General features: G+C 34.0%; 3 protein-coding genes and 1 long non-coding RNA gene across 9 annotated transcripts; 2 read left to right on the top strand and 2 right to left on the bottom strand.

Annotated features, from left to right (window-relative positions):
- The first annotated feature begins 3,656 nt into the window (after positions 1–3,656).
- Positions 3,657–8,600, top strand: LOC132056406 (protein ABIL3). 2 transcript variants are annotated; one of them, XM_059448590.1, is made up of 10 exons: positions 3,657–4,012; positions 4,663–4,787; positions 5,128–5,210; positions 5,298–5,448; positions 6,940–7,039; positions 7,156–7,251; positions 7,345–7,387; positions 7,610–7,701; positions 7,840–7,982; positions 8,184–8,600. In XM_059448590.1, exons 2-10 carry the CDS (start codon positions 4,683–4,685, stop codon positions 8,352–8,354), a joined length of 984 nt encoding a protein of 327 aa, XP_059304573.1. In that variant the 5' UTR covers positions 3,657–4,012; positions 4,663–4,682; the 3' UTR covers positions 8,355–8,600. The 2 variants fall into 2 exon arrangements, with proteins under 2 accessions (XP_059304573.1, XP_059304572.1); XM_059448589.1 differs by having other exon boundaries at positions 3,658–4,007; positions 4,657–4,787.
- Positions 8,601–9,136: 536 nt separating this feature from the next.
- LOC132056408 (uncharacterized) lies at positions 9,137–11,356 on the bottom strand. Of its 2 annotated transcripts, none has more exons than XM_059448592.1 (4): positions 11,188–11,356; positions 10,230–10,302; positions 10,086–10,141; positions 9,137–9,356 (listed from the first exon to the last, which is right to left on the bottom strand). In XM_059448592.1, exons 1-4 carry the CDS (start codon positions 11,220–11,222, stop codon positions 9,245–9,247), a joined length of 276 nt encoding a protein of 91 aa, XP_059304575.1. In that variant the 5' UTR covers positions 11,223–11,356; the 3' UTR covers positions 9,137–9,244. The 2 variants fall into 2 exon arrangements, with proteins under 2 accessions (XP_059304575.1, XP_059304574.1); XM_059448591.1 differs by having other exon boundaries at positions 10,230–10,333; positions 11,188–11,345.
- A 4,935-nt stretch (positions 11,357–16,291) lies between these two features.
- Positions 16,292–21,165, top strand: LOC132056405 (uncharacterized). Of its 3 annotated transcripts, none has more exons than XR_009414764.1 (6): positions 16,292–16,343; positions 18,753–18,920; positions 19,327–19,497; positions 20,095–20,146; positions 20,261–20,420; positions 20,497–21,165. It is a non-coding gene; the product is annotated as an uncharacterized LOC132056405 (long non-coding RNA). The 3 variants fall into 3 exon arrangements; XR_009414763.1 differs by having other exon boundaries at positions 18,704–18,920; XR_009414765.1 differs by lacking the exon at positions 18,753–18,920.
- Positions 16,681–23,644, bottom strand: LOC132056404 (uncharacterized). 2 transcript variants are annotated; one of them, XM_059448587.1, is made up of 10 exons: positions 23,300–23,641; positions 23,016–23,202; positions 22,387–22,469; positions 21,874–21,974; positions 19,298–19,393; positions 19,010–19,063; positions 18,737–18,885; positions 18,538–18,655; positions 17,476–17,563; positions 16,681–17,277 (listed from the first exon to the last, which is right to left on the bottom strand). In XM_059448587.1, exons 1-10 carry the CDS (start codon positions 23,412–23,414, stop codon positions 17,087–17,089), a joined length of 1,182 nt encoding a protein of 393 aa, XP_059304570.1. In that variant the 5' UTR covers positions 23,415–23,641; the 3' UTR covers positions 16,681–17,086. The 2 variants fall into 2 exon arrangements, with proteins under 2 accessions (XP_059304570.1, XP_059304571.1); XM_059448588.1 differs by lacking the exons at positions 16,681–17,277; positions 17,476–17,563 and having other exon boundaries at positions 18,532–18,655; positions 23,300–23,644.
- Positions 23,645–25,365: the final 1,721 nt, after the last annotated feature.

Here is a 25,365-nt window from a genome sequence, read left to right as displayed (position 1 = left end):
AGAAGAAGGTCAAATGCTATTTTTAACCTATGTAAAAAAAAAAAACAGGAGACACGAGGACGACATGGTCCACTAAAAAAATTAAAGCAAACGTTGTAGCAATGCTTACAATGAGGAATTTTTCTGTGATTTGCCAGATGACCCCATTTCTTTTTCCTGCTACCCAAACCACTATACATTCTAATAATATTCTCCCAAATCACCCCCTTCCTACTTTTTTGAATTCTTGAAGACGTGCTCACCTTGATGCACGGCTATCCCCATCTTCTACTCACTACTTCTATTACTGCTTTGCCATTATCAATTCTCTCAATAATAACCCACAAAAAAGCTTATTTGTCTTTTTCTTTTGGTTTAGTCAAATTTCTTGGTACCAACTTATATTGAATGGGGGCCTATTTATTTCCCTATTTCTCTTTCAACAAACTCATGTTTTGTTATATGTCTAAGTTGGTGTCAGTTTCATTGCTCTACTAGGATAAAATAAAATTCACAGGTTAGGTTCTTTGTTACTTTTTTTTTTTTTAGAGTTCTGCTTGTGGGGTTTGCTCTATTTGGTTGCCTAGACTAGATAGTGAAATAAAGATTTCAAATTTGGAAAAATGTGATGAGTTCTTTAACTCCCTGCAAGTTTCTTTATCTTGTAGTTTTTGGGTAGATTTATTTATTTATTTTGGATTTTCCTAACTTGGGTTCTTATTTAACTTAAAGATTGCAGCTTTTTCATGTTTCTTGCTTTTAAGTTTGTTCTGAACAATGGGGAGTGTAATTGTGAAGTCGGAAAAATTCAAAATACCCTTCGATCTTTAGAAAAGTTTGATTATACACCCCTCTTAATATATCTTATGGGGTTAATTATCTTATAATAATTACCTAAGTGACATTATCTCAGCCCTTCAAAATTATTTTCCCCACAAATAATTTTTTAACCACTAAAATAACTTAACCCGACCCAATTTTTTTTTTTTCCAGCCAAGGGGTAATGGGTTGGGTCCATATCACTTTGGCTGGAAAAAAAAGGGGGTCGGGTTGGGTTATTTTAATGATTAAAAAATTATTTGAGGGTAAAAATAATTTTGAAAAATTTGAATAATCTTTTGTGGCGGCTGTTAGACATAAGGATATAATTGACCTCATATTATAACGGTAGAAAAAGTATATAATTGACCCTAAAATATACGAGCGTATTTAATGAACTATTTTCTAAAGTTTGGGGTAATTTTGGCCCTTTTCCGTTGTTAAGTTTCAGAGAAGACTGACTTTTTTGAAGTTCCTAGCTCAAATTTAATGATTTAATTATTCTGGAAATAGTTGCAGAGAATAATATAAAGCAGTATCTTCATTTTTCTTATTGTCTCTGTCTGGTGTGAACTGTTGGCTTTTTGTTGATTCATTATTCGCTTTTCAGGACTGTAGTAATTGTTTTTTAATGAAAGGAAATGAAACTAGCACTATGAGATTGGATGCTAGCTTTTAACTAGTAATCGTTGCAGAAGTGAATTTAAAGGGTATATTGGCAAAGAATTACTAGTTTTTAACAGCTTTTTCCTTTTTATTTATATTAATGTTGGCATCGGGGTTGTTACAGGATAAGAACTGATTACCAGTTACTGAATGGAGACACTAAATTTAAAAGTCACGATTTTTTTTTATTGCGAGAATGCCTAATATATGTTCTTTGTTAATTATTTATTTTGTCTTCTATTATCTCAAAAAAGTAATGAGCAGTCACTTGTGTTTGTAAGTAGTGTATAATAGATTGTTCTGATTAGTTTTTTGTGGGGATGGAGCATATATTTATAATTTTTTTTAAATTTTTACGCTATTTTACCTATTTAAAAGTATTTATTATAATTATATCCTTTTATGAAATACTAAAAATTAAAGTCCCATGAGGCTTACGGGGTGCCTCGGGGGTTACGCCCCGCCTTTTAAAACACTATTTCTGGATAGTGCTCCTTTTCTTATCTTTTTTAATTTTTTTAAAACGATAGACGAAAACACGTGAGTCGAATTTTAACTAGTTACAGAATTTCTTATTACTTATTTGGGATCAAGTAGAAGATAGTTTAGAAAAAGTACGAGATTGTTCTTTTAGCGACCACACACAACTTGTCTAGTCATGCTTACTGGCTAACAATAAATTATACGAAGAGGTTTTTTTCTAAAACATAATTAAAATATCATTATTCAGCTTCATCGAGATTGTCATATCAAAATTCATAAGTCAAATGATTTTTCCAAATAAGTAATTGACAACTAGCTATATACCCAAAGGTGGAGCCAAGATTTGTTATTACTGGATACGGGATGCTAGTTCTTTTAAGTTATTGGGTTCTAAATTAAGAATGTGTATATATTCAATGAATTTCTTAAGACAATTACAGAATTTGACCAAAGTTACTGGACTCGGCCGAACCCCTAACGCTCACTCTGGCTCTGCCCCTGTATATACCCCAAATAAAGTTATACTTTCATTTGTTGGAACGTAATAAATAGAAAAATATAGTTTTTTTTTATTTTTTTTATCTGAAATATGGTTTTGGTTTGCTAAAGAGGTTTAATGCCTTTAAGAAATGGAATTATTTTCAATTTTAGTCCATGTATCATTCATCTCAATAAGCTGAATTGTTTCAAATGATCGAGAAGTAGAATAGATAGGTTGGACAGTGGATCCCAGAGTACTATTAAATATTGTAAGTGTATGCCTGAAGTAAGTGGTAAACTCAAGTGTGATTATTGACAACGGAATGAAGATTTCAACATAAAGTGAAACAAGAAATGTTTATTAATTATTCCTGTTGAACCAGTATGCTTTTAAGGATTATGTGGATGCCTTCACTTTGCACGCCGAAATTCCAATCTAGGCAATCAATCTATTACCAGACAGAAACGGATCAATTAATTTTGTAATTTAAAAAAAAAAAAAGTTATAACAATTTTTGTTTGATACATAAAAAAATTGAAAATAATACATAAGAAGTCTTCGCGTACAAATTGTAAATGGCTAAGTTCATTCATTTTCTCCCTTTTTATAGCCACACAAACCATATTTTAACAAATTTTAAAAATTGTCTATTTATTAAACTTTGTATCCAAACAGGCACCAACCATAAATTAAAATGAAAGAAGTAAATAAATAAGAGAACGACCATTTAAATATGAGTTTAAGTTATATACATCGTTATTGTAAAAAATATTTGCACGGTCAGTAAAATGTAATCAATTTTATTTTTATGTCTTTCTAGTCAATCAGAAAATGATCAGGTGTGAATATCTTGAATGCAAGAGTGAGTTTGCATTCGTGGAAAAGAATCAAATTCAATAATCTCGAGAAGGTATTAGCCACCCCGATAATCATACTTTAATAAAAGCCCCATTGGGTGGTGATTCCTCTCCTTCATCATTACAAATTTTAAGATATATTATTAAATGTTATGAAAACACTTTGAACTGATCGTGTATATAACTTAAAACTCTTTATTATAAAATATTAGAGGAGAAAGGGTAATCCAACCTAGTAGAGAAGAGGGTCAAAAGCTATTTTTAACTTATAAAGAAAAAAGGAGACACGGGGGTCCACTATACAAAATTAAAGCAAACGTTGTAGCAATGATTACAAAGAGGAATTTTTCTGTGATTTGCAAAATGACCCCATTTCTTTTTTCTGCTACCCAAACCAGTACACATTCTAATAATATTCTCCCAAATCACCCCCTTCCTACTTTTTTTGAATTCTTGAATACGTGCTCGCCTTGATGCACGGCTGTCCCCATCTTCTACTCACTACTTCTACTACTGCTTTGCCATATCAATTCTCTCAATAATAACCCACAAAAAAGCTTCTTTGTCTTTTTCTTTTGGTTTAGTCAAATTTCTTGGTACCAACTTATATTGAATGAGGGCCTATTTATTTCCCCATTTCTCTTTCAACAAACTCATGTTTTGTTATATATCTAAGTTGGTGTCAGTTTCATTGCTCTACTAGGATAAAATAAAATTCACAGGTTAGGTTCTTTGTTACTTTTTTTTTTTTTTTTTTTTTTTTTTTTGAAGTTCTGCTTGTGGGGTTCGCTCTATTTTGTTGCCTAGACTAGATAGTGAAATAAAGATTTCAAATTTGGAAAAATGTGATGAGTTCTTTAACTCCCTGCAAGTTTATTTATCTTGTAGTTTTTGGGTAGATTTTTATTTATTTATTTATTTTGGATTTGCCTAACTTGGATTCTCATTTAACTTAAAGATTGCAGCTTTTTCATGTTTCTTGCTTTTAAGTTTGTTCTGAATAATGGGGAGTGTAATTGTTAAGTTTCAGACAAGACTGACTTTTTTGAAGTTCTTAGCTCAAATTTAATGATTTAATTATTCTGGAAATAGTTGCAGAGAATAATATAAAGCAGTATCTTCATTTTTCTTATTGTCTTTGTCTGGTGTGAACTGTTGGCTTTTTGTTGATTCATTAGTCGCTTTTCAGGACTGTAGTAATTGTTTTTTTTATGAAAGGAAATGAAACTAGCACTATGAGATTGGATGCTAGCTTTTAACTAGTAATCGTTGCAGAAGTGAATTTAAAGGGTATATTGGCAAAGAATTACTAATTTTTAACAGCTTTTTTCCTTTTTATTTATTTTAATGTTGGCATCATGGTTGTTACAGGATAAGAACTGATTACCAGTTACTGAATGGAGACACTAAATTCACCAGCTACAATGACCTTTCCCAGAGAGCCAGCCAACTTTGATGAAGTTTCTATGCATCAAAGCATGCTCTTTTCTGATAGTCTTAAGGTACCGCCTCTTAGTTATTCCTTTGCTGAACATTGATTATTTTTCTTCAAAATAGGATCTTTGGAACATCAAAGTTATGTCTCTTTGTTAGAGAATGTAGGAATGACTACCTTTAATGTTCATTCCAAACATTTGATTCCAATGTTTAAGAACTTGGAAGCTGCATATCGAAAGTTTCTCTGATTTTAACTTGCTAGTTAGTCATTTGAGATCTTGAAGAAAGACATTGAAGAGTGGTAAAGAATCTGGATTCTTAAATACTTTCATTGTTGACTTGGTTTTTAATTTTTTGCTATGTATCTAGGTCTTATGGGTTTGTGAATCAAATTTGTTTCTTCAGGATTTGAAGAATCTGAGGCAACAACTTTACACAGCAGCTGAATATTTTGAATTATCTTACTCTAATGACGAGCAAAAGGATGTGTGAGTTATCTGTGGACTTGCTGGAAAGCTCAATTCCATTTTCCATGTCTTTTTGTTATGGCTTCTGACATATTTCTCTTCTTGCAGTGTGATAGATACGTTGAAAGATTATGCCATTAAAGCACTTGTGAACACCGTGGATCATTTAGGCTCTGTGACATATAAGGTCAATGATCTCTTGGATGAAAAAGTTGATGAAGTTTCTGGAACAGAGCTGCGTATATCTTGCATTGAGCAGGTAATAACCTACTTCTTTTTATTTTTTGTTTTTCGGATATCATAACTTTATGAAGACCATCGTATAAAGAATTCTTATAGGACCACTATGTAATAGCATATGTGTGACTAATCCTCTTTTTAATGTCATATATTCAACTTGTGTAAAGATTAATCAAATTCTACTGAGTCTGACTCATAGTGATCATTTATCAAAGAATGACTTTAGTTAACAAATTATTGAACAACCAGGAGCAATTTACTTACGATTCTTAGTTGACATTCATAAAAAGCATCTAATGAATTATGAGTGCAATCCATCCTGTTTAGCAAAAAGACTGGTATTCCTTGTTCATTATCAGACAATCACTTATTCACAAACTTCATGTGGGGAAAATAGTTTCCATTTCCCATCTCCTGGAAAACCCTTTTTGCTCTGCTTAGCCTTATCCCCCTCCGGGGAATTTTAGTGATAGGTTCTATAGGAACTGGATGATCCTATTTGGTCAAATACCTAGCTAAAACTCCTACATTCCTTTCATTACAGTACTTCTGAACAAGTTCCTGGATAACCAGCCTAAAGGTTTTCTTGTTGATGAGATCGACATTGATGATAGTGATGATACTGACGATAGTGACAATCTTGATGCTAGTGAGTAGTGACGATATTGATCGTGATATTTATTGAAAAATACCTTTGTGCCTTTAAATACATACTTGTTTGTTCTTCTGTCGTCCTCACCACATAAACATATGAAGATCTTGCAATACTTCTCATAGATAGGTTATTCGAATGAACTCCATAACTGAAATCAAGATGCTTATCAAGTTCCATGTGGTTGAAGAGATATAATTCGTTCACGATCCTTGCAAATGAACTTTTACAGGTTTTTATTAAGTATTGTAATGGTAGTAGTCTTACTCTAGGACTGCCACATGCTAACACCTTCTGAAGATCCAATGCTTGAACATATCAAATGCTTCGCATATGCCATTTTTCTTGGTGTTTTGTCTGAAGAATTCTGTGTTGTGTCTAGAATGTTTTATAGGTGAAGTGAATGCACAAACACACACACACACACACACACACACACACTCTTTTTCTTCAAGAAGATTATACACACAAATAGTGAAGCTAGTTATGATCCTTTTCTGCTGTTTTATATTGTTATGGTGTGATCCTAATTTACTTCATAAAATGAATGCTGTTATCCTAATTCATTCAGCTTTCTTTGGGAATTCAAGAATTGTATACATGTGATCAGGATTTAGTTAGTCTATTTGTGTCTTATTTCTTGTTTGCCTTGCTTGCGTGGACCTAATTTGGATATATAGAGCTGGAATTCAACTGTCAGAACTACTCGGACCCAGCATATATGTGTAGATATATGCCTATTTCATCTTGTTTCTCTACTCAATGGATCAAGCATTGGAGCAATATATGCTTGACTTAAACAGTCATTTTACCTGTAAATAACTCGGCGCTTATTCATTTTACCTGGTTTTCTTGTAGAGACTAAGGACATGCCAGGATTACATTGATAACGAGGGCTTGTTGCAGCAGTCATTGGTTATTCATACTCCTAAGTATCACAAGCGATATATATTACCAGGTAATTATGATTACATCACATGAGTGTATATATTTTAAATCTGTTCCTTTAGGAGTACTTGTCACTCTCAAGTCAGAACATAGAACATTCAACTATTTTTGAAAATTTTCTTCCAGTTGGCGAGACAGCGAATGGTGCTAATCTCACCACCAAAATAAAGTACCAAGGGTGTAGTCTTGACGATCAAGATGATTGGAATCAATTTAGAAATGGTAACATATTATGCATTGCCTTCAATTTTTGAGTTTCTGTTAAGATAGTTTGTGAAAAAATGATATGACCGAAGCTGGTTTCTTTTAACGCAGCTGTGCGAGCAACAATTAGAGAGACTCCACCATCTACAGCTGGGTAATTTTTTTTCTCGCTGCTTGTTGTATTCAGCTACCTGATAACTTTTATGTTTACGATTTTTACACTGAGCCGCCCATCAAAATAATAGCCAACAAATGTAGTGGTGCATATTTTGTATATTGGTTAGCGACTGTAATTATTTTTGGCCGAGCGGTCAAATGTGTTAAAAGCCCTTTATGTTTTACCATGCATGAACATGTAAAGATTTATATGCTGCAGGAAAGGATTCTCCCCATCACCTTCTCCACGACTTGTTCAGCAGTATGGAAAATTTTCATTCTCCGGAACAACCACACCGAAAAAGGAATTAGGTCTCTACCCATCTGTTTCTTGCATTATATAATATCTTTGCATCTCAGTGCTTATAATTTCCACCTTCTCGTTCTCATTGCTGGTTGTAATTAATTTTATCCTCCTTCTTTTTGTACTCTGGCGTAATGGACCAACAGACAAGCGAACAGTTTCACCACATCGGTTTCCTCTGTTACGAACCGCATCTCTTGCTAGTCGGCCAACCACCCCCAAAAGTTCTAGGCCAACCACCCCAAATAAGAGTCGGCCTACTACTCCAAACCCTTCCAATGGGAGACGGGTAATTACTGCATCCTATATGTTTTTCATTTGTTTAATAATGTTAATATCCAGGTCCAGTCTTAATAGCTTTTAACTACTGCTAAAATTAACAGGTCCAGTCAAATAAGAGCATGCTCCTCTATCCTGAAATCTGCAAATTGACTTGTTCATAGTCGACTTTTGGTTTTTTTCTTTTAACTGTTAAATTGTGTTTTAGCAGTATGCTGCAGAGCCTCGTAAATCAGCTTCAATGCGGCTTCATGTGGACAATATAAACACCAAAGATCTTGAGCAACATGCCAGCAAAAGTAAACGTCTGCTTAAATCTTTGCTCAGTCGACGCAAATCAAAGAAAGATGAAACGCTATATACATATATAGATGAATATTAACAGTAACAAGTTCAAAGAAAAATGTGACTAAAGGAGGTGGATGTGGTAGCACTTGCAGCTGGAAACCAGGAACATGCTTTATTGTTACTATATTACATTAGTGCTTACCCTTCTCCAGTTGTATACAGAAAACCAGGGACAGGCTTTTTTATTGGTGCACTGCTTACCTTTCCTCAATTGTATATTAAATTTTGGCAATGTATTGACAGTTCGTAAACGCAATTATATAATATTGATTAGTGGTCCTGGACATGGTCTTGACAGATTATAAAGTAATATAACAAGGATTTTAAGGGTCCGTTTGGAGAAAACTTGAGTTGAAATTGAAAAGAGTTATTTGTAGTTGAAGCTGAAAAATTGTTTGTGGATTATGACATGATTGCCTCATTTGACATAAACCAACATTGCCACATAGTTCTCCAATTTATCCAGATAATGCATCTGCAAATTTTTGATAAGTCAATAATTCTTGATTCCCTCCTTTTCTTTTATCCGTGCCTTTTGAAGCGACAAAAACGTATATGACGAAATTACGGCGGAATGTTTGAAGCGTAAGGAATGAGGATATCATCTGAACTTTGCTGTAGGCCAAAGGTTATATGTCATTTTTTTTTTTTTTTTTTTTTTTTTTTTGTTAAAACTTTTTATTATCAACGATTCACGAGGATTTGAGCAGTAAGAGATTGAGCAGAGCATCTTTGTCAAGGCCAAAACAAGTACTCCATTTAGTGCTTCTTGTAGTTCAAGAGATACCTGATATCAATTATAAAGATGAATATAGCCTGAAATTAATTTATCAGCTGGCACAAAGTCAATTACAACATCAATGGGCTTTCTCTATATGGCACATCAATAAATGAACAATGTCCAACAATGTTCAAAAGAGGTCTCTATTCCTTCTTTGGACCAAATTCTTCAATGGTTTTTGTTGCGAGTGTGAGTACATCTACAAATGCACTAAATGATGCACGAAGAAATCTTGCTTCAACAGCCTCAAAATTCCTGTAAAGCATCAAAGAGTTCAGAAAGCTGAATAATGCAGAATGTTAGGAAGAAATAGCAAGCATATTAACTTGAACACTCGGTATTCAGATTTTTTTTTATAATGGTGGTGTCCGGGCCAGCTTGCGCGCACCTCGACTAAATCCACGAGATACCTGCCACCTCCCACCAACAACAGGTACCAGGTAACTCTATCCACCAAGGCTAGGACAGATGGGAAGAAATCACCTAGAATTTTCGTCTTTGCTGAGATTTGAACTTAAGGCCTCATAGTTCTCAACCCACATCATTGACTACTAGGGCACACCATTGGATGTTAACATTCAGAATTTTGGGCATAGAAGAGTGACATTCCTCCTTCCTAATCAGGGGGTAAAGGAAGAAATGTCATTTTGAACATGTTTTCCTCTGACTAGGCCATTTGCTATTAAGATCAGCAAACACGAAAGAGTTTACAAAGAAAACTCTAGTGCAATATGCAGTGCTTGATTTCGGTAAATGATACTTGTGAGCAAAGGAATATAAAATACGCAACCACGACATTACAATTATGTTCTTAAGAACTTGTATACAATATGAAGATATCTACAAATTACCATCAGATATATCCCCGAACATATAAGAACACACTGACAACAGTAACTTACTAACTGCAGTTGGATCAACAAAATGCAAAAGTGAGAAAATCAACTGGTTTCAACAAGTAAGTGAGTAGAAGCAAGTGCTCACACTGAAAGCTTCCCGTTAGATACAGACATATGCCTCTTCACTTTATCAGGCTGCAACTGCAATTTTTATTTGTACAGAGTTGAAGCAATAGTTAGAATGAGACAGATGCTACAACGACTAAAAAATATCAGTATCACACTTTACCTCCTTATCAACAGCCAATGCAGTATAGACAATCTGAGCATTTTCTTCAGATCCAAGATCTACTTCCAAGTTGCTGCAGAAAGTATACCTCATAAAATTCACTCCTTTGCACATGAATACAAATCAAAAGTGCATTAACATAGTGTATATAACACATTATTGCTAGCGTCTAGATGTCACAAATTCGCTGCTCTGTTCTTCAGTTCAGATTCTTGAGTTTAAGAATGCATCAAGTTCTCATTTCACTACCAAAATGGAACCGTATATAGACAGGTCTTTGTTTTTAATTAATTGACAAAAGAACAGCAAAGAAATGGACAAACAACATCTAGAACATAAATACTTCAACTATATCAAGTATTCTGCAGGAAAGGAGACATTAAGATAGGGTGGCATGGCATCAAGAAGAGATTCGACAAATTAGGAAGATGTCCCTGAAGCTAAAGTATCCACTTTTGAAGTTGAAAACCGGCTAGTTTATAGAAAAAATAAACAAGAGAACTAACAAGCTTTCTCAGTGACAAAATTCAGTGTGAAACTTAACAAAGCTAATAGTACTTCTTTCTAAGGTAAAATTCAATTACGCCAAGTCTTGAGACTACAGGTTTATTCCCAGTTCAGTGTTAAGCTTCTCTACAAGTATCTCAATATATACACTTTGATTCCTCCATTCTGTGAAAACATAATTGAAAGATAGTTCTGCTATGCCCCATTACTTGAAAATCAGTTAACTACCTCCTAGTCCCTCTTCCTAGAAGAAAACAGCAAAAAAGGAGAAACCTTTGTAATAAGGAATCAAGTAAAACCATATGGGTAATCTTCAAATGAATTGCTAAAACCAAGAACAAACTTGCAACAGTCTGAATATATCCTTTTAATATACATATGTTCACATAATATTAGCAGAAAAGCATTTGTCGATATATAAGGAAAGAGGGACTATAGGAAGAGAAAATACCAGTTGAAGTCCCATGAAGACGCCACACCATCCATGGACAGAGTTGTTTTACAGCAGATGTGAAGCTATTGGTTGTTGATTGCTAGGGTTTTGGAATTTTGGCAGGGAAAAGACCACTAATCCAGAAACCCGACCCGTAATAATATAAGTGGGTATTTTTTTGTATTGAAAGGTCTTTCGTTCTTCAGCTTAATAAAATTATTTAGTCCTTTTTTTAAGAAAATTTTACGTGATGTAGACATTAGGAGTTATTTATATTTAGTAGTTACACTTTATTTTAATTATATCTGGTAGCTAAATGTTGTATTTCAATTACACAAGATAACTAATTCAAAACTATCTCCTCTTATTCCATTATATCAATCTTTTTCCTCAATTCCCTCTTTCTCTTCTTGAACTCTCTCTCCTTTTCCACTCTCTCTTCTCCGTCGGCTAGCTGTCGCGGTCATCTTCTCTTGCCCTAGAAAATAATATTAATAAAAAGAGTCCACATTTTCCTTAATTGGTGGCTGCAGTCCTACACATGATAATTTTATCACTAATTTTCACAATGGACAAACTGTGTTCTATTTATAGGCGTACCGCTAGAAAAGACAAGCACTTTGAACTATTATGGAAGGCTATGTCACATGTCTGTGAGTTTTAGACGACCCGGATGACGGCGCCGTTGCCGGATCTGAGTGTAGTTGCTTAGATCTGAATGCAGGGGCGGACCCAACGTGTTGGGTGGCGGGACACGTGCCCCCCCTCCCCCCAAACTTCAAAAAAAATCTATATATATATATATATATATACCTTGAAAAACTATAATATATTTTAAAAGGACCCCTTAAACATAATTGCAAAAGTAATTCAGTTGGTAGGAGTCTTTCCTGAGTGCTCACTGGTCACCATCCGAGATCAAATATCAGCTCCAAAACAATTTTTTCACCTATATACTTGTATTTTCTCCACTGCTACGCTATTAGTGACTGGCCCGACACGGTATTATCCCTCAGTCGTCATTAAAATTTTTGTTGCCGTGTATGTTAAGATAATGGTGCCCCCGCCGTCTTAAAATCCTGGGTCCGCCTCTGTCTGAATGTATTCCTCAGATTTGAGTATTTATTATTATTAGTTTCTACGAACGTGCGTTGCACGTTAATGATAGACATAGATGTTCCGACGATCAACATTTTGTGTTGAACAATCATGCTTTTATAAGTCTAACCTCGGCCTAAGTTGAATAATAATCATTCTACAAAAACATGAATTAGTGATGAATAGATTTTGTAGCTAAACAGAAAGTTACGTTGTTGATCCTGATTACAACGGATTATCAAACTTTTGTTAGCTACGAAAAATATAGCGACGGATTAGCAACGAAATTCCTAGCTAATTTTAGTTTTTTTAGTGAATAATAATAATAATTTCACGTGAATAAAAGAATTTTCAACATTATAACATAATTTGCATCTCACGTTATAATTTTTTGGTTCTTCTTCTTAAGACATTTTATAATATTATAACATATTTTTGTCTCAGCATTTTTTCCCCTTCTTTCTACCTAAGTATTTGTTTGCAAATAAAGTAATAACTGCAATGGCATGAATTCATTTGTTCATACTGAAGGGGATAATTTTAAGGATTTGGTTCCAATTTCTAAGAAGGAAAGAGGATCAAATTGAGAGTCAGTTTCCAATTAAAACTCAACCTCTGTCTACGGAGTGTCTTTTTTTTTTTTTTTTTTTTTTTTTTTTTTTTTCCACTGAAATATCCTGTTGATCACGTATATTCCATGATAATTAGGAATATAAAACATATAGCCAGCGTAATGATATCTTAAGTATTAATATTATCTAAATCTCTATGCACACCACTTTTCATTCCATGGAGGAGTTTAAGTGTTTTCAAAAGGATGCAAACCTTTTTTTTTTTTAAAAAAAATTCAATTTTAATGCAAGTTCTACTAACAATTCTAAAGTTTTTTTTTTTTTTTTTTTTTAAATGGTTTCTCACCTGGTGCCCGGTACTCATATTGGAGCTCCACTATTCGCGAGGGTAAGGCCCATTTCTGGGGGTAGCGCTACCTACCTATCAAGGATTTTTTTCATACCCAGAGCTCGAACCCGAGACCTCTGGTTAAGGGAAGAATAGCTCCATCCACTGCACCATATCCTTTGGTGATAACAATTCTAAAGTTGCACGGACAGATGTTGCAAACATTCGAAAAACTCAGACATAAATCTGTTTGTCAATGCCTTCATATAAGCAAAAAGTTCTCCTAACTTTTATAATGTACTGGCTAAATTCCAGGATACTTGCGATAGTCCATTTTCTTATTTAAATTAACTTAAAGTTGATTAGCTAATTAAGCTAAGAAATAAGTAATGCTCAACCACAACACATTCACATTCCTCGAAAAAAGAAAAACATTCCTGATGTTACTTTATTTGCAGCAATTTAGACATAGAAGTATGACCAAAAGAAATTAAATACGAAACTTACATCTTCATAGACAAAAAACAACACTTTCCCCATATTAATCAATCCGTATATGTGTCGCCTTTCCATAAGCTATAATTACATACATTCAATTGAAAAAAAAAAAAAAAAGGATCAGAAAAAAATACATGAATAGAGTTTAGAGGCTAATCTGTACTTTTCCTCATTGTTTTAACTGCTTGTTACGTTATTAGCTATTGTGTTTATATATATGTTGTGTCTATTAGAATCCTTGTTGCACTTTGTCACTATTTTAGTTGATTTCAACGTCTAAAAAATTACAATTTTATCTTTAAATTAAGGGAGTATAAGTTGTTCAATATTTGAAGGATACTTTGGTCAATCAACATTTATATTCATGCTTTTAAAATAATACCGATTATTATTGTTTGAGATGTATTTGTTTTTGTGTTGAATGAGATGTATTTGTTTTTGTGTTGAATACATAGAAAGAAATGGTTTCTGGTTGGATCCTTACCGACCGACAACGCCGTTGCCGGCAATGGAAAAATCTCCGGCGGTGTATTTTAAGATTTGAGTGTATTTATTTCTTGTATTTCATATCTGAGTGTATTTTTTTCTCTTGTATCTCAAATCTAAGTGTATTTTTTTTTCTCTTGTATCTCAAATCTGAGTGTATTTCAGTGTATTAGTTATTTTTTAGTGTAAAATAGAGTGTTTCTTTATGTATTTTTCACTTGTATTTCGAAAGAGATTTTTTTTTTTTTTTTTGTATACAAATGAATACAGTGAATTTTGATTACAGCTGAGTATGCCTTTTCTTTTTTTAATGCATTTATGTTGTTTGAATACAACCAAATTTAAATACAATAAGTTGAATACATTGTAAAAGTTGTTGCGAATGAATACGACCAAATTGAATAAATCCGAATTGAATACAACGAAATACAGCCGAATTGGAATACAACCGAATTTGAATACACGTTACTGTAGCTACGGAATGTAATTAGCAAAAGTGTATCTATGCCTAAAGAAGAATCCCCAAAGTGTAGTCATTTGTATAAGTTGGGCTTTTTTATTTTACACGCTTTTAAGAAATATTAATTAGGAAGGGCTTTTAACAGCTTTATCCTTATTTATGTCTATGTTATAATGTTTTTTCATTAAGTGTTTATTCTATTTATGTGTTATCTGTTAATAACAAAATCCCACAAAAGGGTAAAATGGAGAAAAAATAATTAATTTTGTCTTGAACTTCTAAAACGACAAATAATTTGAGACAACTATTTTTAGTAACCTTGACAAATAATTTGAGACGGGGGGAGTAGTATTAAAATAACGTTTCGTTTCTTTTTTGGGGTAAGTTGCGTAACTTGTCCAAAAAGTAAAAAAGAAGGAAAGATAATGTAAAAAATGGTGGCGTGTGTTAATGTGTAATTGAATCAATGGAACTAGTAATCAGGGGAATTATGCCACTATAAAGTCTGGTAAAAGCAAAACAGGCGATTTAAGTGGTATATTAATCTTGTCTGGCTAAAAATCTATGTGTAAGTTGCACAAGAATATTCCACTGGTATAATACCCCTCTATTGGCCCATCTGTCTCCTTATTATTTTGTTTTTCAAAGTAAAGAAATTTGGAATTTGGAAAGGGTATAATTCAGATGCCAACTTCAGCATCTTTATTTTTAATCTTTCATTCATTGTCCGTTACCCCTTTTCTTTTGATGCTAACCATAACCATGAGCTGATGCATTTTTCTCTTCTGGAAAATTCACTTCTCCAATGAAAAAGTTTACTCAAGCAAGGCAAGTTCTTTCATTCTCCCTCTGTATGTATGTTGCTAATTTGTACTTCTTTCTTTATGACAGTGGTGTCTTAATTAACTTGCACGCTATTTTATCAAGTACATGCTAGCTTTCATCACCACGCGTACTGGATAACTGTATTACCTTATCAAAATAAAAAGTACTGCATAACTGTATTGGTTAATTACTTCTGTCTCAATGTTCTTTCCTAGTTTGAGGTTTGGTTGTTTGTTTGTGACTTTGTTCCTTGAAATCTTGATTCTTTTAAGAACCATACATAGAGAGATGAATAAAGATGATTCAAGGTATAATTGCTTTTTGTTTGGGAATTTAACTACTGTTACTTTGTTATTTGGCTAAGAAACTCCACTTCTGGGAAAAAACAGCTTGTCTCACAGTATATGGCTTCATGTTAATGTCTTTTGGTAGTTGAGGAATTGAGGTAGTCCGTTTTAGGAATCGATCCTGTAATGCATGTGACGTTGCTTTTCAACTTTTAATTAAGAGTTTAAGTTATAAATATCGTCAGTCTAAGAAATTGGTCATCTTTACCAGTTATTAAACTCTTTAATTAAAGGGTCCGTGGAAATTTTATGTCAACCTTTCAAACCTTGACCACAAGCTGTAGTTTTCTTATAATATATAAAATTACATGTCTAGAGATACCACAATGTGTGTGTGTATTCTGGGGATAGACTGGATATGGTTTATTGGTAAAAGCTACTGGAAGTTCCCGAACCAGAGTAAAATGTGATGCTTGAGCTGTGGTCAATTGTTTCGCTATTATCAAGCTTAAAAATCATCCTTATTCTACTTAACAGCCGGGTTAATGATTTGAAAAGTGGTTTTTTTATGTTGCCCTGGAGTGAACAAAGGGAAGAGAGGAAAGTTTGACCTATTTCAGGTTTAGCTTATTTGCTTGTTTTCTTGTTTGTTTTACCTGGTCCTGGTTCCGTTAAGATTCTAGTCGGGTAGTTCAAATTTCCTGATTTTGTTCGATGAAACTATGTACGCATACCAGTTTGTTATGGTTAAGTTTGCTGTGGAACAAGAACTCTATCTGATTAACATTAAATAATGCTACAGCAATCAAGCAGTTAAATCATTTATTAAGCCTTGAAAATTTTGACACCTGTGGTTTTGGATCTTCATTAACTTAATTGCTTGAAAACTTGACGTAGTCGGAAATTGATGCTGGCTAAAAATTCATACAGAAAAGCAACTATGCGTATGTCAGGGTATACAAAGTGAATCAGAATATGGCGTATTAAGACTTAGCATAATGCAGAGTACAATATCAGAGAACTGCAGTTTCTTGTTTGATTCATCAAAAAAGATAATTATCATTAGAAAAAGGAATAATGATCTGCACTCGATACATTGAAATTCAGAAATTGCTCTGCGCCCTAACCAACTACAAAATAAAAAGTGGCAAGGGCTGTAATGCCTGGTGCTGATCTTTTTGTCAGCACAGTGTAGTTTTGCCATTTTATCCGTCCTCCTTTCCTTCTTTTCGTAATGCGATTCTTGTATGTAAAATGTTGTACAGTTAATTCGTGGTCATCTTAGAACAGGATCAAGCATATTAATCCCATGCTTAATTTCACCGGTTAAGTTACCAGTGGGACTGAATTTGCCACCATTGCTTCATGTGAGGGCTGCGTTTACTCTTACTGGTTTTAGACGACTTACACCTCTTCGCATATACTCAAATGCCAACATAAACAGGCCAAAAAAGAACACCAAGAATATCTGGAGCCTTCCTACAATGTCAACCATGACTGACGATCTGCTTCCTTCTGGAGAGCTTTTTCTTGTAAGTGGGGTAATATTCCATCCTGACAAAGATACGCACCTATTAGAGAAATGCAACTTAACCAATAAGCTTAAAACTTATGGGACTTTGTGATTCATGGAAGTTTATATATACTACAGAGATACATTATTCCTCTATCTCCTATTTCTCCAAATAGTCTATTTTCATGCTGCCTCTTTCTTAGAAGAATAGGAATAGGAACGCCAGATATTAAACTTACCAGACCTTTTCTCCGGCAAATTTGTCCAGTCATACGGGCTAATCTTACTCGCGGATGCCTTGATCAACTCAAGAAGTGCGTCATTGACCTAGAATTTTTAATAATTGTCATTTACTTCTTCCATAAACAATCAGCACACATATGAGCTATAACAAAACCAGCAACACAAATGCCAATAGATTGGACATAACTAAAATTTTATATTTTACTTGAGAGATATAACAAAACCAGGTCAGCAAACATAATTACAAGGTCAAACTGATGATTGACTCATAAATATAAAAGTCCAACATAATGATCTCATTTGGTCATGATATCCACGGGAATGTTTGATTCTCCTATTTATTTTTGTCTTCTTCAAGAACCTACAAGCTCTATGCTGTTGCAATATTCATTGTCTGCATGACACTACAAGGCCATAGCTCCAAAAAAACAAAATTTAAATGAAAAAAAAAAAAAACTGCTTGAGATCTATACAATCTGCAACTCTGCATTGTGTAAAATACCCTCTCGTTAATAAAACCAAACGCAAATAAATATATTCAGATGCCTGAACAATTTAGGATAATTGGCAGATTATACTTTCCAGCGTGTTTAAAAAGATGCTAGCATCTATGTGGTGTTTACAGATTTTTTGCATAGTTAAATCATTTGACGCCACAAAAAGTATAAAACTTAGAGAATCTAATAAGATATTGTGCATTTTGAAATGTCCTATTAGTGACTTCACCTAAAGATTGATTTTTGCCTATTAGAGTCTCCACAAAATAATTGATTTTTGCGTTGGCCAAATGATCCTCAGAATCACCTACAAAATTGCAGATCAATAGTTCTAATAAGAGTAACCCCTCCCCCAGGCTCTTTGGAACAAATTCCCAATCTCTTTATGTAGAATTGGATATTTTTCACTAACTACCATCCCAATACATTACTTTTACATGATATGCAGCACACTTATTTTTTTTTTTGGTTGTTTAATAATATGCAGCACACTTATACATATGAAAGTTCTTTATTACTCGATGGTTTTTGTGTTAGCATAATGAAGACATAAAACTATACCTCATCCGTCCTTTCATGACTAACAAGATGTCCTCCGTGAAGTTCTACCATTCTAGCATATGGATATAACTTCTTCGCAAGCCTCTTTGCATGGCTTAATTGAGCAATGACATCATCCCTACACAGAAGAAAATGCTGATTTATATCTAAATAATGTATATGGCAGTTTGAGATTGCATCTATTGGATAATGCCTTTACCTGCCATGGATAACAGATATTAGGAATCCAGCAGAGCAGATAGATTCAAGATCAGCCCGTGATATCTTATGAGTCCAACAAGCATTTATCTGTCCATCAAACCCACAAGTTGACTGCATCCCGGATGCTGATATGCCTTTGACGTATTCCTGGCACACCCCAAAAAAAGAGGGGAAAAAACCTAGTAAGCACCTTAAGTCTTGTTTCTTGTAGATTACTTTACAATGGTTGAAAAACATAAAAGATGGCCTAAGAAACATCTAGGTCACTCACTTGATATAATACTGCTCTTCGTGTTGTAGTTCCCACATATTCCTCGAGGTATTCCTGCAAACCATTAAACACAAATATGTTAAGTCATATATCATTCCCTAGCCATGTAAATATTATCACTGATTAGAGTTTTTATATCTAGTGATGATAAACCAACTAATCAGCAATTGTACAAAAAATTATGCATATAAAACCATCTAGATTACACCAATACATGGCATGAATATGCAACTTTGCAGTAGGAGGGAAGTGAATTTTTCAGCATTATTAAATGGTTAATGAATCAACCTTTGAGTAATGGGTGTCTAAATCAACAGCAGCCCTCTGCTCAGGAGTTTTTGCCTTCAAAAACCGGACAGCAATTGATAGAGTTTGACGATCAAGCTGCAGGCAAAAAGACCATATGAGCACGAGAATCAACAAAAAAAAACTCTTCACTCAGTACAAGTATATAATGAGAAACAGACAGGGGAAGCATTGTTTTTAAGGTATAACAGTAATTTGGTTAGCATCTTTTGATACAATTCCTCGTGAATATTACAGGATCTTATTCATAACAAGCACGAAACTCTTCGGAATATTTTGAGCATCTGACATAATGTTGCTAGTTAATATCTTTTTTGATCAAGTATAGTTTTATTGATAATAGAAAAGCTCCAGTATACAAGAGGTATACCAGAAGGATTTTGACTCTGCTGCCTCGTTAATATAGATCTAACATGAATTGGTTTTGCATAAGGGTGACAGCTTGCTCCATTACCTAGGTCAGAACTTCCTTACTTTGACTCAGGGCCTACTACGGAAATACCTCAAATGTACGAAACCATCATCAAGTATGTCTTAGTTCCAAACTAGATGGGATCACTTCTATAAATCCGTTATCAATTAAAAGAAGTTCAAATGCCTCAGACATTGCTGACCAATTTAACCTGATGTTTGCTTGATCCTATATCATCAATTGGGGTATCGTTGAGTTGTATAAATGTTTAGGGTACACCAGCGCTAAACTAAGATACAGTGTTCATTTTCTCTTGTAATTGTTGTCTCTTCTTTATCTTCCAATTTTATGGATTTACAATTTTCAGACTCTTCAACGGATGCATCACTCAACCTTTTTTAGATACCCACCAAATTAAGGTAACTTTCTTTTTATGGACCTTTTCCATAAAAGCTATTCAACACACTATTCTTCACTCTCTCGCTCCTTTGGATAAGTACGGATTTCTCTTCTTGTTGTATCCATCTCAACAGACTCATCCCAGCCATCTATAACTCTTTGGGAGTTGCTTCCAAAGACAGCAAAATATTGTTTAATCACATGCATAATGTTACCTCCCATCCCTTAATCGGTATTATTCATCTCTGTACTACCTGACTTCCTTCAGTTCTATCAGTAGATGAATTTTGTCAGGTAACTGTTAAACAAAGATGTCTTTCCAGCAAGTACATTTTATCTATGCAAACATGACTCTTTCTTTATTTTTCAGATCAACTGTTCGAGTCTTCTATGCTACCATGTAGAAAAACGTTGTGGAATTAGGAACTACTCCATCGAATGTTTGTGCTGCCTATCGAAGCAGCAGACTGGCCTATAGCATTTTACTGGATTAAGAGGGTTCTCTGACCCTTTGAGAGCAACATCAAGTATCTCCTGGCCTTCTCAGAGCAAAGGAGAGTAGGATTGCCTAACCTACAAGTATACGCTATATTTGTGATATTTATTTATCTCATATGACAATCTGAGTATACAAACTTCCCCTTTCCTCGCACACCGGATTGCTGCTACAGTAATACAGTTGGAGAAGATGCAACTGATTATTCATAATCGCCTTATGATTAATCCAATTGCAGATTTGCAGGGGTATCAAGTGGAGTGATGCAACTGATTATTCATTATTGCCAGAAGAATAAGAATAGTATTCGCTCCTTTCTCATACAGAAACTGGAATTTGTCTCTCTCTATCACACACAGAGAGACACACATGGACAAGATAAAGATATTCTACAAAAGCCTAAGTCTTTGTCTTTTTTCCTATTGAAATGGGACAAAATACCGACATGCCTCAATGCTACATATGCTAATGGATACATTCTTAATAATTATGTAACGCACCTTATTATTATTCTTACTGTTATTAGGATAAGTATGTAACTGATATCACCTTATAAGCACCAAGTAACTATATGCCGTGAGGCCTGTGACATAAGAATCATCCCGGCAGTAAATCACGAAACAATCGCCAATAAGATCATGCACTAAAGTCTAAAGTCAGTTTGTAAATCTTACGAGCAAATCCTATTTAAGAAGGTAAATTTTGTGTCTTACAATGCATGCTAGTGAAGCCCAATTATTGGTTAAGAGACATAAAACTGATTCAGTCCGCACAAAAGTACCAAATGGTGAATGCTGATTGCTGCACCTGTGTGTTCAAGCTTACATCATGATTTGGCTAGTGCAATCAGGACTTCAGGACAGGATAGAGACGTCATGGAATTTCTATTTTCAATTTCAAATATTCATAGGTATTAGTGAGCAACAAAGCATTCTAAACAATTTGATAACCTTTATTATTTCAAGAATAAGCAAGTATTATCCCCAATAAAAGAATCAAATAACGATTAAATTGCTTAGGAAGTCCAAGTTCTGATTAAGCACTTGCAGTGTGCAAATTCCACCTCTCAGAACATGACCATCAACGCCATCTATAATGGGAAAACATGAAAAATGCTAGAATGGCCTCAAGTAATCTCAATTAATGGAATATCTTCTCTTCTTTTATTTTCAGTAAGCTGATTTTTATATAATCATTCACTAAATCTTGAACAATATGACCAATCACCAATAGTTGAAGAGAAGATCATACCCTGGGTATGCATTCATAGCCTCCTCCTGTGACGTTCAGTAAAGCCAAAGATAAAATTCTCCCAGGCACCATTGCTGCCAATTTGCAAGCTATCATAGCTCCTAAATGATTGTAAAAAAAAAAAGTAGCACCAACAACAACAACAACAAGTAAACATATAAGTTAGCACCATGATCAAAAAAGTGTTTTCCCAGCTACGGGATGAACTTGGTTCTCAAATATCTTGTTCACCTTTTATCCAAGTTGTTAATAGCCATTGAGTTAAGCTGAACTGCAAAAATTAGTTTCTAAAATTTGAAATGCCTTAAACTACTCAAAAGTTCAACTGGAACTATTCAACTATACTCATCTAGTCAAGTTAGTGCGTTGGGACCGCATTCTACTGAAGACGATATACTGCACATTTTATGCTTAAAAATATCAATGCAAATTTCATTAAAGGATGTACCAAGTCAATAATAGAGATGGACAAGGTCAGCAATGCCAACCAAAAGGACAGATTCAGAAACTCACCCATGGAATGGCCAAAGACGTGTGCTTTTTCCCACCCCAAGTGATCCATTAATGCAATTGCATCTTTTGCCATAATGCTTGTGCTGCACCAACAAACACCCATTATCAATTGAACGTGCTAAGTACTTTAGTTGTTAGCTAAGAAATAGAAAAGTAGTTGAATGTCTTCTCATATGTCTAATTAGAACCCCCACACGAACTGAAATTCAATCTTGAATTACTCCTACTAGTTGTCTATATTAACCATAAAAATTTTTGCTTTTTCCTATTATTTTGCTAGAAAACTGTAGATCAAAGTTCCTTCACTATCAGAATTTTCCTCAAATAAGTATTCCCTCCCTCCCAATTTAGGTGTCTTAGTTTGACTGAACACCGAATTAAGAAACAAAGAAAGACTTCTGAATCTTTTAATCTTAAATTAAAATGTGTTTAATCTTAAAATCTTGTGGTCTTAAACTTGTCAGGTAAAATGTTGGATTGGAAAATCTACTCTTTTTGGAACAGACCAAAAAGAAAAGTAAAACACTTAAATTAGAACGACCAGATTGAGTATTTAGGGAATTACCATAAGGGATGGAAATACCAACTATGGAAAAGTAATTAAAAAGATTGTGGTAAATGGGACTTACGTATACTCAGATTTTTTAGTGGGGACAGAACTTAAGCCCATTCCACGATTATCAAAAGCACACACCTCAACACCAACACCTTCACCGGAGCTCCGATCACCGGCCGGCGATTCTGCATCATTCGGTGTAACAGTTCCGGCGAGTGCCTTTATCTGTGGGTACCATGAACTGTGTGTCCCAGCCAATCCTTTATTTAATCATTCAATACAGAAAAAAAAAAATCAAAACAAACCCAATTCTATAAAAAGAAACATCAAGAAAATGTAGAGGAAAATGAAGAATACCGATTATTAAGAGAACTTTGACAGGGCCTTGACCATAAGTTCTATAAAAAATCTTGGTTCCATTGTTGTTTGCATCCACACCGTTTTGGGGTTTGCTCACCTCGCAGAAAGGCATGTTTGGCTCTTTTCTTTTTTCAAAATTCAGGTTTCCAGAAAAAAAAAATAAAGTTTTTACAGAAAAAGAAAGAAAATTGGAGAAGAAAGTTATGTTGGTATTATTTATTATGAATGAATGAAATCCAGAATGAAGAATTATTAAAATGGGAACAAGAGGGAATTTGTTTTTCTATAATGTTGGCTTCCTTAAATAAACCTCCATTGACAATGGCTACTCGATTTTGGTTTTTAACTTTAATTATATTTCTAATAATTATTTGGTGGTTAAGTGGGGCTGGTTATATACGTGGCAGATAAGGAATGGTGAATGGAAAAGTTAGTGAGGACCGTGGGCTTTGAGCAAGTCAAATGTCAAAGAAATCGCTTTGGCAAAGTATACTAGGGAAGGGAGTATGAATGAAATTCTACAAGAAATGGTCTTTGATTTTGAGTCAGAGTGGAACCTCCCAGTTAAATACATAAATAAGCAAATATATAGAAAGAAAATTACTACCAGTTAATGTTATATATCACTGCATTTTATGATTAATAAGTAGATGTACTACTACTTTTTTTTATTAATTTTGTCACTTAAACTATGATGAGTTGTTTGATATTCATAAATCTAGACTCTTCTAAATGATTATTGATTTGTTACGGTCGGCATTTCCTTTTCAACGTAATTGTTGATCTTTGACAATCTTGTTCTTTTTAAATGCTGGCGTTGCAATTCTTAACGGCCCCTAGATGTGTTAACAATTTAATTTTCACCCTTTTTCCTCACGTGCAACATAGATTTAACGTTTTTCCTTCTTTTTTCTTTTTCGCAAGAGTTCAAAAGGATAAAAGATATTTAAGTTTTAGAGGGCAGAATTGTTCCAACATAACTGTCAAGCATGTGGTGGAGAGGAAATGTGAGGGCGTTTTGATGTTAAAAGGTGATTCAGCAAACACACTATCGCATCTCAGACAAAATTAGAACCTTTATCCACTCAGTACAAAAGGCATGAAAGTTATGAATTTCAGCATATAACATATCGAAAAAAACAACTCATTGGCAAGACATCTCATTTCCTGCCATGGAAGATGAATATTTAAATCGGCCATTTGCAGATTTTTTCCTATTTTGGGTTGGTCTTTAATTTTTGCCCTTTAAATGGCTGGTCTTTAATGTTTTTTCTTTAAAATTGAACTTATATCTAGAGAGGCATAATTTACGCGATCATAATATCACAAGCTTTCCTTAAAAAATTTATACGCATAAATTTAATTTTGAAGGACAAAAATTAAAGATCAGTCCATTTAAAGGGCAAATTGTGCAATTTCTTTATAAGTCCGTTTTAAAGAGAATATCGCTTTTCTATATTTGGATAAATTGCATGCTTTATAGCCACATAAATATTAGGCCAAACCCATCGATAGACACCTGTGGTCGTCCGGTTCTTTCACTTGAACACCTCAATTAAACTTTGTTTTATTTAGACACTTTTTGCTGACCGCAACTTGCGTGATTCTACACCAAAATGGTGCGTGAATAGCCCAAAAAACAGATTTTTTATTTTTTTTCAATTGTTTTTATTTCCTTCTTCTTCTTTATTTTTCTCTCTTTATTCTCCATTTAACAAACCTTCCACCATTGCTATCTTGTTCATCGGAAAAAATTAAGACCGCCACCACCATCTCTCTCCCTAAGCGTTTACAGGACAAGAAAGATGATTTTTCTTTGGATAAATCTATTTAATAAACAAAAGAAAAATAAAATTCCCAAAAAGATTAACCAAAAAAAAAAAAAAAAAAAAAAAAACTTGCCATTAGTAGAGTCTTTAGAAAGCTTGAAGGTTTAAAATGGGTTAATTGATTTGATGAAAATTTTGAGAAATTAAATGTTGGATTGTCTTTGGGTCTTCGCGGGAAACCTAGCTGAATTTATAACAAATTTGGAGGAGCTTTTCTTGAAAATTTGGATTACA

Source organism: Lycium ferocissimum, chromosome 5, assembly GCF_029784015.1.
Source record: "Lycium ferocissimum isolate CSIRO_LF1 chromosome 5, AGI_CSIRO_Lferr_CH_V1, whole genome shotgun sequence".
NCBI lineage: Eukaryota > Viridiplantae > Streptophyta > Magnoliopsida > Solanales > Solanaceae > Lycium > Lycium ferocissimum.
This window is presented reverse-complemented; position numbering and strand designations above follow the sequence as displayed.

What these genes read in the sequence shown, in the direction of transcription:
- LOC132056406 (XM_059448590.1), top strand. Translation starts at nt 4,683, where the DNA reads ATGGAGACACTAAATTCACCAGCTACAATGACCTTTCCCAGAGAGCCA. An exon ending in ACTCCACCATCTACAGCTGG is followed by an intron (nt 7,388 to 7,609) that starts GTAATTTTTTTT and finishes TATATGCTGCAG; the next exon opens with GAAAGGATTCTCCCCATCAC. An exon ending in ACCCTTCCAATGGGAGACGG is followed by an intron (nt 7,983 to 8,183) that starts GTAATTACTGCA and finishes GTGTTTTAGCAG; the next exon opens with TATGCTGCAGAGCCTCGTAA.
- LOC132056408 (XM_059448591.1), bottom strand. Translation starts at nt 11,218, where the DNA reads ATGGTGTGGCGTCTTCATGGGACTTCAACTG. An exon ending in TCTTCATGGGACTTCAACTG is followed by an intron (nt 10,334 to 11,187) that starts GTATTTTCTCTT and finishes TCATGTGCAAAG; the next exon opens with GAGTGAATTTTATGAGGTAT. An exon ending in CATTGGCTGTTGATAAGGAG is followed by an intron (nt 10,142 to 10,229) that starts GTAAAGTGTGAT and finishes TAAAAATTGCAG; the next exon opens with TTGCAGCCTGATAAAGTGAA.
- LOC132056404 (XM_059448587.1), bottom strand. Translation starts at nt 23,414, where the DNA reads ATGCCTTTCTGCGAGGTGAGCAAACCCCAAAACGGTGTGGATGCAAAC. An exon ending in CGTCTTTGGCCATTCCATGG is followed by an intron (nt 21,975 to 22,386) that starts GTGAGTTTCTGA and finishes ACAATCATTTAG; the next exon opens with GAGCTATGATAGCTTGCAAA. An exon ending in TAGACACCCATTACTCAAAG is followed by an intron (nt 19,064 to 19,297) that starts GTTGATTCATTA and finishes AATGGTTTGCAG; the next exon opens with GAATACCTCGAGGAATATGT.